This window comes from Aythya fuligula, chromosome 5 (genome assembly GCF_009819795.1).
Source record: "Aythya fuligula isolate bAytFul2 chromosome 5, bAytFul2.pri, whole genome shotgun sequence".
Classification (NCBI taxonomy): Eukaryota; Metazoa; Chordata; class Aves; order Anseriformes; family Anatidae; genus Aythya; species Aythya fuligula.
This window is the reverse complement of record NC_045563.1, coordinates 5,584,713-5,596,980: the sequence shown is the minus strand read 5'-3', so window position 1 is coordinate 5,596,980 and position 12,268 is coordinate 5,584,713. Positions and strand designations below refer to the sequence as shown.

Below are 12,268 nucleotides of genomic sequence, written 5' to 3'. Positions count from 1 at the left end.
GAAAGTGTTTTACCTCCACGGCTATTTCTGTTTGATTTGTACTTACAGGCTCGAACAGGCGCTGTTTGTCAAGCCGTACAAGAGCCCAGGTTCAGACAAAAAGAACATACACCTGTTCCAGTCAAAGAAGCAATAAAACTGCACCTGGAGCATCTCAGCCAAATGCCCTACATCGTCAGCCACAGACAAATTCCCCACTTCAAGCATTTCAAAGGCAACATGGAGTTAATCTCTGAGACTGAGATGCTGCCTCCTAACAAACAGCCCGCACCCAAAGACCAGCTCTGTGACCTCTGATGAAACGCATCAGTTGCCAAAAGTACAGCAAAATACAGACGCTGTAACAAATATTCTAAACTAGCAGCATCTTTTCTTTTGTTCCCCAGCCGCCCAAAAACTTTCCAAAACTTTCACGTTGTGGGAGGGGAAGGCATAAATCACAGCATGTAGAGAGCACATGTGGGTATCTCCCCTCCAGCAGATCCCTTTGAAGGCAGTCACAAACACCCTGCAACATCAGCCAGCTGACGTGTCACAGGGGGCTGGGGACACTGCACAGCCACCTGCCTCCTGGTGTCAACTCCACAAGTCTCCAAAACCTTCTAATTGCTAGAAATTGGAAGGAGGGACCTGGGGAAGGATACCTGCTCTGGTTTTGTAGGTTTTGACTGAAAATAGGCTGCTGCACATCATGGGTGGGATGCGGGGCAAGGTGGAGACTGCACAAATTTCTTCTGTATTGCTAAAGATAATGATGGAGGTGAAAAGTCTGAAAGCCCAATGGGGACCAGTCACTGGAATTTCCTAAAAGCTCAGTTATTTGGGAGGAAAAGTCTTGAGGGACAGCCGAAGCAGCATCGCCACTGAGCCCTTCCCTCCACTGGCGGAGATGTAGGGAAGGAGAGAGGTGCAAGACCTGGAAGAGGTGGCACCTTGTGCTCCTGGGGTGAGGAAAGCCCTGGTCTGAGGAGCCACCAGAGCACTGCCAGGACGATGACACCACTACAACCTGCCCTACTGGGAAGAGAGCCAGGTTATGGGGCAGGAAGGTGGACACAGCAACGGGTAACTCAACAGGGATACTGGTTACAAGCAAGCTGCCTCATCCAACGAGAGTATGAAAAGCACGTGTCCAAAGGTGTCCCATTCTTCCAACCTCTTGTGCCCTCCAAACACACCCGAGGGGTCTTGGGCCCTCCTGGGGACTGCCCAGGCTCTTGCTGACCTTCCCTGCCCAAGCCGTTCAGCCCCTCCGCTCCTCCACCCAGCCGTGAAGCGCACGCCCCGCAGGGCCGGGGCACAGCACCACACACAGCGCTTCATTAAAAGCCTCGGAGTGACAAGGAGTGTTAAGCAGATATAAAGGACATCAGTCATTTACCCATCTGGTGGAAAGTCTAGTTGCTGGCAGAAAATAGGGAGGATTGTTATGGCGAGATCCACCATATGGCACCATTATGCGGAGCTTTGCAAGCGCTTTCTCTGAGCATGCAAGCAAGATTTCAGCCTTTGAAGAAACGCTGTATTGTTAGCCTGGATACACAGGAGCCTCTTGAAAGAAGCTGTGGCAGATGGCACAGCTTTGTTCCCTGTGTTCGAAGGCAGCTCGTCGGGCCGCAGACGTTTCCCCTTGCCGGAGCAGGGGACGGGCAGCCCCAGCGCCGCGTCCCAGGGCTGGTGTTGGTGTCACTCTGAGGATGTGCCTATGCCACCGTGTGCCATGGCACGCCATCCTGATGGAGGACTGCTGGCTGCTGGAGGTGTGGAAATAGCCTAAATCCAGCGGATGCTGCCAGGGATGTGCCAGTACCACGCTGCTGCACGAGCCCTGCAAGAGCTGCTGAACCTGGGGTGCGGTGGTGGCAATGTGGGAAGAGCCGTGCAAAGCTGTGAAGCCCCATCCCTGCAAAATCGGCTGCAAATCAGTAAATCCAGCTGAATTTCTCTGCTTTTGTCAGCGCCTCGCTGCCAGCACCTGCTCCTCCCTGGGTGGCTGAGCCTGGCCGGAGCCCCAGCAGGACAGGGGACAAAGGGAAACCTTTCAAACGGGGCCGGCGCCTGCTTGAGCGACATCCCGACAATACCCCCGCGATAGCCCATTCAACCCTGGTGGGGGGAAGGAAGGGAAAGGGAAAAGGATTGCTCTGGGAGGAAAGAGTGATCATTCACTGACCACAGCAACAGCATTTGCATGCACTCGGGGGCCAGGGGAAAGCCACCGCCTGCTCCCGTTGCTGGCTGGGATGGGGCACACCATCCCCACTGCCCAGGCTGCAAATGGGGCACGTTTCCCAGTTGCTCCTCTCAGAGAAGCACTTGCAGGGCCACAGGATAAAAACTAAACTATATGCAGAAGCTGAAAGTCAAGCAGCTAAAATCCAAAGTGTCCATAGAATACAGGGCAGGACATAAACACATGGTAGGAAAGCAAAACGAGCTTCTAGCTAACTTTGGGGACATGAGTGCTGTCCCAAGCTCCTTGGGCAGCACAAGCCCTCATCCTCTGTCACCAGGGCAATCCCAGGGCAATCAGGATTTCTCTCCATGAGGATAATTTCAGATGCAGATGAGCAGGCAAACTTAGAAATGCCCAGAGCTCCAAGGAGTTTTTGCAGAATGGCTCAAAAAACAAAGAGTTTGCCCTTCGATGTTCACATCAGCCTGGGGTATGCAGAGCAGGGACCTTGCTGAGTTAGTGGTCTTTGTGGGAGGACTGTCCCAACGGGTGACCAAACCCAGGACCGAAATCCTCCCTGCACAGCTCTCCGAGCCCGAGCTGAAGGGAACAAGTGGTGCAGAAAAGTCGCAATGAAGCCGCAAGGGAAGAGTTGGCCAAGGCCCAACCCGAGCTGGCAAAGCCTCCAGGTCCCCTCCAGCCCTTTTTGACTTCCCTCACCCCAGTGACCGAGCCCACCGAGCCCTTTTGAGGCAGCCCAAGTCCCGCAGAGCGGGCACAAGCCGCCCTGTCCCAGTTGCTCGAGCATGAACAGGGCCGGCAGCGCTGGGGCCACCGGCACGGGCTCCATCCGCAGGCAGAAAGCTCGGCCCAGTGCCTCTGAGTGCTTTCTCTGTCTCTCTTCCAAATGTTACACAGTGGGTTTATACAGAAACAGTGGGACACTTTCCAAACCATTTAGCTAATGCTGAAATTTAATACCCGGCACCAACAGGTTACGGAGAGCAAGAAGGAGCCGGTTGTAATGGGGAGGGGGTTTGCATCTTCTCTCCCCAGAATGCCATTTGGGGAAATCTGGCCTCTTACCCCCACAGGGATCATCTCAGACTCTCTCTCCTTCCCATTCAGCACTGACACAGGCAAAAATTTGATTTTTTGGGGGGGAAACCCGGGATTTTCAGCTGCTTGCACAGGAACGTGGCAAGGACGTGCTGCATGCCCTCCCGAAATGGCTTCAGGTCCCTGGGGGGCCAGCACAGCTCCTGCTGACCCCAATCCTGGAGCAGCAGCTGCCTCCCAGCCTTCTTCTCACCCACAGCTGGGAAAAAAAGCAAAACCTTGGCAGCACGGAGCGAGGGAAACACCACAGCACGCCCGGGTCCAGCTGGTCCCCACCAGTGCTGCTCTGCTCCCACCTCACTGCACGTGCAGCGGTGCCCCGCAGTGCATCCCGTGCAAAAAGCATCTGCTGAATTTGGGAGAGACGCTTTGAAAATCATCCCCACCAGTATTTTGCTGCAAGAACACGTGCTGTGGTGCAGGGATGCCTCATCCCCACTGGGATATGCCATGCAATGGGTGTCCCAGCCTGTCCTCTCCTATCGCCTGTGGAGGTTTCATCTGGGCAAAACCTGCTCCTGAGCAGCCTGGATCACCAAAACCACACTGCTGGATGTCTGATGGGACGTGCTATAGCATGAAGTGTGACCTCCCAGCTCCTGCTACATGACAAAACACCACGGAGAAGCCCCATTTTTACTGCTGAACCCACTCAAAGTGAAGCATTTTTGGTCCATCCAACAAGCCACGTGGAAATGACAGAGGAAATGACAGCTTTTTTTTTTTTTTTTTCTGACTTTTTTGATTTTTCTGATCCATCTTTTTCAGAGTTTTGGTACTGAGGGACAAAGAAACAATATCTTGACTCTCCAAACATCAACTTAGACCATACCCAAGGACTCCTGCAAAGCAGACTGCCCAGCAAGCAAAGCCACTTTGCACCTACAGGGGACAAGCTGCTTTTCCAGCTCTGACACTGCATCACCCTGGACCCCAGAGGCAGGCAAATCCAGAACAGCCCCCAGACACTGGTCTAAGAAAGCAATGCTTTCCACCAAGAAAGGGAAAGCACCATCCGGCAGTACTTCAGAGAGGAGCAGAGCTGAAGGTTCAGCACAATGTCGCTCCCAACAGCAGCCCCTGATGCATCTCAGCTTGCAAATACGAAAACACAACCTCAAGCCCGTCGTCACTGGGAAAGATAGAAAGAAAGGGGAAAAAAGAAAAAGGAAAAAGCGTTCTACTTACGACCAGCTCGGTGAACATGACATCCAGCTCCTCCACTGGAGGCATGGGCAGCGCGGGCTCCATGGTCTGCAGGGCGAAGCTGCTGTCATTGCGCAGGCGGTACGTGATCTCGGGGTGGTCGCTGCTGCGAAAGCAGCAGAAGATGAAGGAGATCCCCCGGCCGCTCCTCTTCCTCGGGGCCATGGCCGAAATCCTCCGCTTCCCTCCCTGCTGGGCACTAGATCCTGGGGAGAGAGGAGAGAGGAGGCTCCGGCAGCTGCCCCGCAGCACCGCGCTCCCGTCCCGCGGGGAGGAGGAGGAATCGGAGCCACCCACGCGCTCAGCGCGGAGGGGAAGAACGGAGACGGTTTACATGCCAAATATTTCTGCTCAGATTTGACATTTACAGTCCTGGTAACCTTGAAGACCGCACGAGTTCAAAAGACGCCTTTGCTTGCCTTGTGCCGACGCCGTCGGAGCGGGCAGCGGGGCAGGGGGACGCGCTGGTGTCCCCGCACTCACAGCCCCGCAGCAGGACAGGTCCTGATCCCCCGATACCGCTGCAAAGCCCTGCAAATCCCTGCACAAATCTCTGCTGATGTTCCCATGCTGTGCCGCTCCTGCCTGTCCAGCCCCATCACAGGGGGGGGCAGATTTGGGGTGCTGCAGCCAAGAGCAGCTGGATGTGCTTGGTGGCACCAGGGACATGGTCCCCAGAGCAAACGGCTCAGTGCTCGAAGACCTTATACAGCTCAAGAAGCCCTGAGCTGCGAGGCACAAAAAATACCCTATATACCCCTGGTTTGCTCTTAAACGCGTCCCTAAACATCCACTGGCAGCTGCTGGTTGGGCGGCTCTTTTTCACGGAAAGTTTTGCTTGGTTTTAATTAGATAAACCCTGCTTGGAATTCCGGTAAATATTTACAAGACGCGGATTGAGCTGATAAAAATCACACTGCGCCGGTAGCTCAGACTTTTCCTACGCAGTGCTTGCGTGGGACATTACTCACGCCGTTGGTTGGGTCGGTTTGGCTCAGTTCTCAAGGCCGTGTCGGGCACGATGCTCGTGGCAGGAGGATGAATGTTCAGCAGTGAGTGAGCCCGAAAGAAATGCCAACCCGTGCCCTGCCCGACGGTTTACAACAAGGACCAGACAAAAACTGCACCAAAACCGTGGCCATCGAGCATAAAAGTCAAAAATACAAGGGGAGGAGCGGCTATGAGGAATGAGGACAGCGAAGAAACATCCCAAGGAGAAAAGCCAACCAGCAAAGCACAGTGTGTTTTTTTTTTGTTTTTTTTTTTTTTTAACAAAAATTAAATATTTGACTTCTAAATCCACATATTAAACACCCACATATTTTATCTCTGCGAAGCAAGACACTGAGATGTTCGGAGAGAGGACAAAAAGCCGCATGCTGCCAAAGTTAATGCAGGAGGTTGAAATATGGATGACTCGGATTTGCTAACAACATTAAGAGGAGACTTGGACAAAAGGTCAGCATTTCGACAGAAATCTCCATTTCCCTGAAGAATTCCCATTTCCATCTAACTACGTAAGTGTCAAAATACCCAAATGGCCAAAAAAACAGCTGCTGGGCACCACAGAGAGCCATCACCGGAGGTAGGTGGGCATCGGACCTGTGCTGGGACCCTGCACCACCTCTTGCATGGCCCTGAGCAGCAAACGCTGCCTTCCCAAAAATAAGAGACCTTGCAGAAAATTCAGGCTTTGCTCCCATCGCCTTAACTGAGGACCTGACCCTTGAAATTATTTTCGACCGCATATTTTTAGCACATGGTGTAATCATCTGCTGAAGCGGGAGCGACGGGAAACAGTCGCTCGGTCTGCATGGGGGATAATCTCTGTGCCCAATCTGCAGGGCCTCCCTTCTCGGCGAGCCCGAAATCTCATTTCACATCCAGCGCCTCGGATTTGGGAAAATGCAGCCACTGGAGGAATTTCAGCTGCCACGAAATCTCGCATGGCAGCTCCCAGGCAGGCAGCAGCAGAGCAAATCCATTAGCAGTCTGCTGGCACCCACGGGGCTTCGGGAGGGGGTTGACACCTGGTGGGCAGTTTCTTTCCTAGGGGGAAGGAGGGAAACAAAGAACTAGGGAGACGTTTTCTCCAACAGGGAGAAAATAAAAAACGTCCTGCGGGTTTGGGTCCTGCAGGAGCACAGCACAGAGGGAAATGAAAGCAGGGAGGCGGCTGCACGGCTGTTTGTGCCTTGCATGGGAGCTTGGTCCCAACTCACACATGATTATCTGTGAAAAGCTTCGTTACTTGGTCTTCCTACTGAATCAGGGCACTATCCTGCTCCTGCAGCCAGGGTGCTTCGTGGGCTGGACCAAACCGACCCGTCCTCCTCTTCCACAGGGCTTTTTCCAGCCCCTTTTCAGCACCACGTCAACCTCCTTGCAACCTGCTGCTGCCTACAAGCTCCGATTTGGGCTTGCAAAAATGCACAGAAAGCTTTTATCAGGAGGACACCTGCTCCTCAGGGACACCTCCTTCTGTTGGTGTTTTGTGAGGAGCTTGAATGACAGAGCAAAAGGCAAGGTTTTATTTCAGGATCTAAAGCAGACAGTGGTGTAGTAACCAAGACGAGGTATTTCTGAGCCGCTTCCAGCTCTGGAGCTGTTGAGGTTCCTCATTTTCATCCCGAAACAATTAAAAGAAAAAAAAAAAAACGCCCTGTAACGCAGGCTGAGTGGGCTGTGGGTTATTAGCAACAAAGGCTAAAAATGGTTGGGGAAAGAATATGTTAGCTACCAGGCAAATAGCACGAAACCTCGAGAACGCTGATGAATATTCATTACGGCAATGGATAAAAATCAAAACTGCTTCCTGGCAGGTCGGCGGGAGCGCTGCAGACAGCGCAGATTGCCTCAGAACACAGTCCAGATACACAGCCTCCTCTTTTCCCTGTAAATTCTGCAGAAATGGGTTATTCGAGGAGAGAAGAAATGACAGTTTCTTGCAGCCCAGTGGCTTGCAGTAAGGAAAGGGAAAGGAACCAGTTCCATGTGGCCCCGCTTGTTAAACAGCCTGCTCCCACCTCCCATCTATACGTTTGAGCACTAATTACATCAATAAATTCAAGTCAGATTGTGATCTAATGCTGCCTTCTGGCCTTTACTACTGAGCAGGCCAGAATAAAATAAATTTAATTGCCCCTGTATGTACAGAGCCGGGGAAGATAGGCTGGGAAGGGTCATCGAGGGAACTTCTCGCCAAACCCCAAATCCCCAGACAGGACTGATGGGGCTGAGTGGTTTCTAAAACTGCTCTGATTTTCCAGAAACAGGTAGAAATGTGCACGGGACGAGCTCGGCCAGGAAGAGCTGGGAGAGGAGGATGTGGGATGGAGACCAGTCGTGCTGCCTGGCTCTCATGCACCACCTCGGGCCAAAGTCCTCCCTGCAAACCTGCACTTGTGCGGGTTTGTAAAGGATGAGCCTGATTCCTATTGCAGTTGTGCAAGTGATGGGGATCGCCCCAGCTCCCCGAGGGCTCCCAAAGACCGGTTTTGCCCAGGATCTTGCACGACTGACGGCTGTCAGCTCGAGCTGAAGCTGCTTTTCTGCAAGCTTGTGTCCCCCGCGGGACCCGCTCGCTGCATTCCTGCTGCCTGCTCGCTCCATCACATCCCCACGACTGGTTTTGCTCCCCGGGGGAGGCCAGATCATGTTGGGGAACGATATGGACAGATCCTAATTAATTACAAGAGATTTGCTTTTGGCAAGCTGGAGGAGATAAAGGGCATTTGTCCTCTCTGAGCTAACGAACCACTCCAGCAACCAGACGAGGGAACCGTGCCACTCTCCCCCAGCCACAGGCACTGGTGGCAGGTAACGGGGTACCTGTGGCAACCCCTTTGGCTGGCACCACAAGACACTGCCCCTTCCCACGAGATTTATTCAAGTTCTGTCCCATTTCCTGGGTGGGGGGAAATAGAAGCTGTCTGTGGGGTCGGTTCATAAAAATCATGGGGCTGGGGAGCAGGAGGCAACGTGTGCCCCAGGACAGGAGTGGAGCTTTTGAGGTGTCTGAGCCTTCGGCAGGTGTAGGAGGAGAAAATCCTTCATGTATGACTCGGGTGAAACCCCGACACTCTGCAAGGGAACGGCTGCCAAGAGCATTTGCTAAATTTGGAGCTGACACTGGACAAAAGGAGAACGTTTGCTCTGACACAGCGACGTGTTCCAAGCAGCGACTTTTTTTCTTGAAACTAAGACAGCTTTTGGCTGGGGGGTCGTAAAGCAGTGATTGCAATAGGGATCTGGTCTTTGGGGTCTCTACGCCACCCAGTAAAAAATGACTTCAGGAGCATCTCTCCTTGGCTTGTGGTACCCCTGTTACTTGGTCACCTCTCCTCCCACACCTCTGGTAAGGAGATGGGGGTCTCTGAGCTCCAGAAGCTGCCCTGGGGTCTGTAGCTGGCTCCTTCCAGGTGGGCAGGGGGATGCCTTGGCTGTACCCCAAGGCGACAGGGCAGGTAAGGGGACGGCTTCCACCCGTCCCGTGCTGATTTCTGCTGGTGCAGGCTGCTCGGGAGCCACATCTGCAAAGGACCAGGTGACTCCAGGGCAGGGCGCTTCCTGGAGGCTGGCACCTCGTCCTTGCGAAGCGTGCCAAAACCCCACACAAACGTCACGACGGAGTTTGGACCGTGATAACAGCTCAGGGCAGGCGAGGCAGCAGGACACGGCCCTGGCTGTGACCGAAGCAGGCGGGATCCCAGCCCTCCTCCTCCGAAACTCCAGCGGTGACCTTGCCGGCGGCTCTGCAACACCTGCTGCGCGGTGTGATCGCGGTGCCAAGCGGCAGGGAGGTGTTTTAATCCCAGCGCCTTCCCCTCCTGCCCGTGCTGTTGGGCTGGCTGTTGCACAGCTTCTTTTAAAAGAGGCGTAAAGGGTGAAACGAGGCTTTGGGAAGGAGCTGATCCAAGCGCTCCTCGCAACCGCTCCCTGCTTTGCCAAACAGCCATAAACCAGAGACGAAGGTGGGTGCGGGCAGGCGATGCTCCTCTGGAAATAGGGCACCAACCCAAAACAACAGCAGCAGCCACGGCTGCCAGAGAGGTATCAACAACGCCGGGGTGGGACGCGCTCACGTGTCCACAGCTCCCTAAAGCCCACGTTTGGGACCCTGACACGAGTGCCACTGTGACCGACCGGAGCGTGCTGCTGTTTCAGGTCCCCCCCGTGCCTCACACCACCCCGGCATCGCCTTGAGCAGTGCTCCCATTAAATCAGTCATTAGGAGAAAATTGGGCCCCGGTGTCGCTTCCGCCTTCGCTTTAAGGAGAGGAGCACGGCAATTACAGTTTGCATATTCAGCAGCCTCCTTGGCAAGCTCGATCAGCCCGCGTGGAGCAAGGCGCTGCCGGAGCCTGCCCGCCACCGATGCCCCAGCGAGCTGGTTCGAAGCCAGCACCGGCACTGCGGCTCTGCGGTCGGCAGCACCAAAATACCCAGCGAGGGCACAAACGCATGCAAAGGAGGGTGCGCGCTCCTCTTCGCACCCGCCCCCAAACCCACGCGGCAGCTAGGAGCTAAATCATCAAATATGAACAGCAGCTCGCTGCTTTTCTGGCTCCTCTCCCATCCCCTCCCCAAACGAGGAGACGAGATCCCGAGCGAGCTCTTTCCCAACCGGGAGCTGTATTTCAGCGCGTTTCACAAGGTGAAACTCTTTCTGGTGACGCTCGCTGGCCGGCTCCGCCGAGCCCTGGCCCATTTCGGCATCTCTCACCTCGCCAAACGTCTGCCCCCACCCTGGAGTTTCGGGTGGCGCAGGGTGCTCCTGCCTGATGGGCATTTTCTGACAATCCCCCCACCGCTGCCCAGCGGCCTCGCTTGCTGGCGGTGGCTGGGAAAGGCTCTGCTACCGTGGGTGATGTTGCAAGACACCCCCTGAATGCCAACAGCACCGAGAAACGCCAAAAACGTGTTCTGATTTTCCACCTTACACACCCCAGAAAACCGGCACCCTGCGTGGCTCTGCTCGATAATTTGACCTGTTGGGTGTTGATATCAAACCCTCTGAAACACGCGTGTGAGGCCGTGCCCATCTGATCAGGCGGCACAAGCGTTATTATTTATTTATCAGCATTGTTTTTAAACTTGGGAAGCAATCCCCTCCCTGGGTGAGCAGCTAAGGAAGAGGATCGCATCGGTGGGAGCCGCCTCCCCTCCCACCGGGCAGCCCGGAGGACTGGAGCCCGTCCCCAGCACCTCCAGCACGCAGCCCAGCGCCGCCCGGGTGGTTTCTATTAAAAGCAGCCAGGCTGACTTTTTGGCCACAAACTCCCACGCGCGTTTTCCTCAGACCCCTTTCTCAGGCACGGCGCCGTTTTCACCCGCAGACTGCACAGGAGAGGAATGTTTGTGTTTGGGTAAAATACGTGCGCATCGGCAGGAGCTGGTTTGATGGTGTAGGGGAAAAAAAAAAATAAAGCCACAAAGCATTTGGCCCCAAAGCCTTGAAGCATTTGATGAGTGGCTTTCTCCCCTGGATCCTCCCGTGAGTCAGAGCTCGGGAGCCATCCCGTGCTGCCAGTGCTACACCTCTGGGAGCAGAAAGGGGCTTCCGAGTGCCTTGTAGGCACACCTGGACGTGGCCTTGCTGCTGTCGGGGAAAATGGGCTGCCAGAAGGAGCCTGACTCATCGTGAAATCACAAGAGCTGCAATTCCCAGCGTAAGCAAATCTCAACATTCTTCAGTTTCGCGGATTTTCATTTATATGCCAAATCCTAAATTATCCCAGATCCTCCTCCCTCTTTCCAGAGATCCTGTTGGACTCCACGACCCAAAAAAAAAGAGGGGGTTGCAGCTCCGAATTTCGCTCCTGCTGCACAATACCAGCGTGATAGCTGCACGCCGCCTCTGACTTTGGCAGGAGCTGGCTGCAGTTGCAGGCTCCCAGCCTGGTCCCTGTGTGTCCCATCTGCCAGCACTGCAAAAAAAAAAAAAAAAACACAAAAAAAACCAGCACTCGCATAAAACGTGTTTACTGCCTTCTGTATTCTTTCCTTTTATTGTGGCATTCATCAAAAAACAGAGCGTACATCTGGGCCTGCTGCCTCGCAAGAAGACATTTTCCTCTGCTCCCATCCAAATGAGCTCGCAGAGGCATTTCGGGGACTTGATGGTGAAATTCAGATTGCAGCATGAAAAATTAAACCAGTTTATTCACCGAGCCAGCACGCAGCTATATGTTCAGGGGCAGGGAAGGGATGGGTGACCTGTTTCACAGATTTGTAATATGCCAAGAAAAGCCTGTTTTTGTTTTTTTTTTTTTTTCTGCCTGCACACTACTTGACAATGCTGTTCAGAGAAAAGAGCAGCAGCTTCCACTCGAGCTTCCATGCGAGCGTTTGCCTGGCAGCATCACGGCACAGCTCAAGTCGCTTCTGCTGCAAGAGAGCAAAGAGGAGCGCCCAGCCCAGAAGCACACGCACCGGGGGCTCCACAATCAGCTTTTCTGGGGAAAAGCACACAGCAGGGCAAGACACGATCTGCCTTAAAGCTCTCCAACTGAAGGAGCAGCACTGCCTGCTTTGGCAGCCCAGCAGAAATACAGATAAGGGTCTGGATGCTGTGGGAACATCCCTGTCTTGGGCATGGGAGTTTTGGAGAGGTTGGGTACAAGGAGAGGATGCTTTCAGGGGTGCCCACACAGCCCCTCGCCCCATCGTGGTTGCAGGGATTGATGCTGCTCAACGCACAGATGTGTCCAGCCAGGGAAAACGCTGCTGGAGCAAAACTTTGTTTAGTTTTCGAGGATTAAAAAC

General features: G+C 54.0%; 1 protein-coding gene across 5 annotated transcripts in view; it reads right to left on the bottom strand.

Moving 5' to 3' along the window:
- The window catches only part of DAAM1 (dishevelled associated activator of morphogenesis 1), an 83,026-nt gene that overhangs the window by 45,045 nt on the left and 25,713 nt on the right, over positions 1-12,268 (bottom strand). For all 5 annotated transcript variants that reach the window (XM_032188029.1, XM_032188033.1, XM_032188030.1 and 2 more), the window contains exon 3: positions 4,484-4,707. In XM_032188029.1, coding sequence (XP_032043920.1) covers positions 4,484-4,666 — 183 coding nt within the window. In that variant the 5' untranslated portion in view covers positions 4,667-4,707. The remainder of the gene's footprint in view (positions 1-4,483; positions 4,708-12,268) is intronic.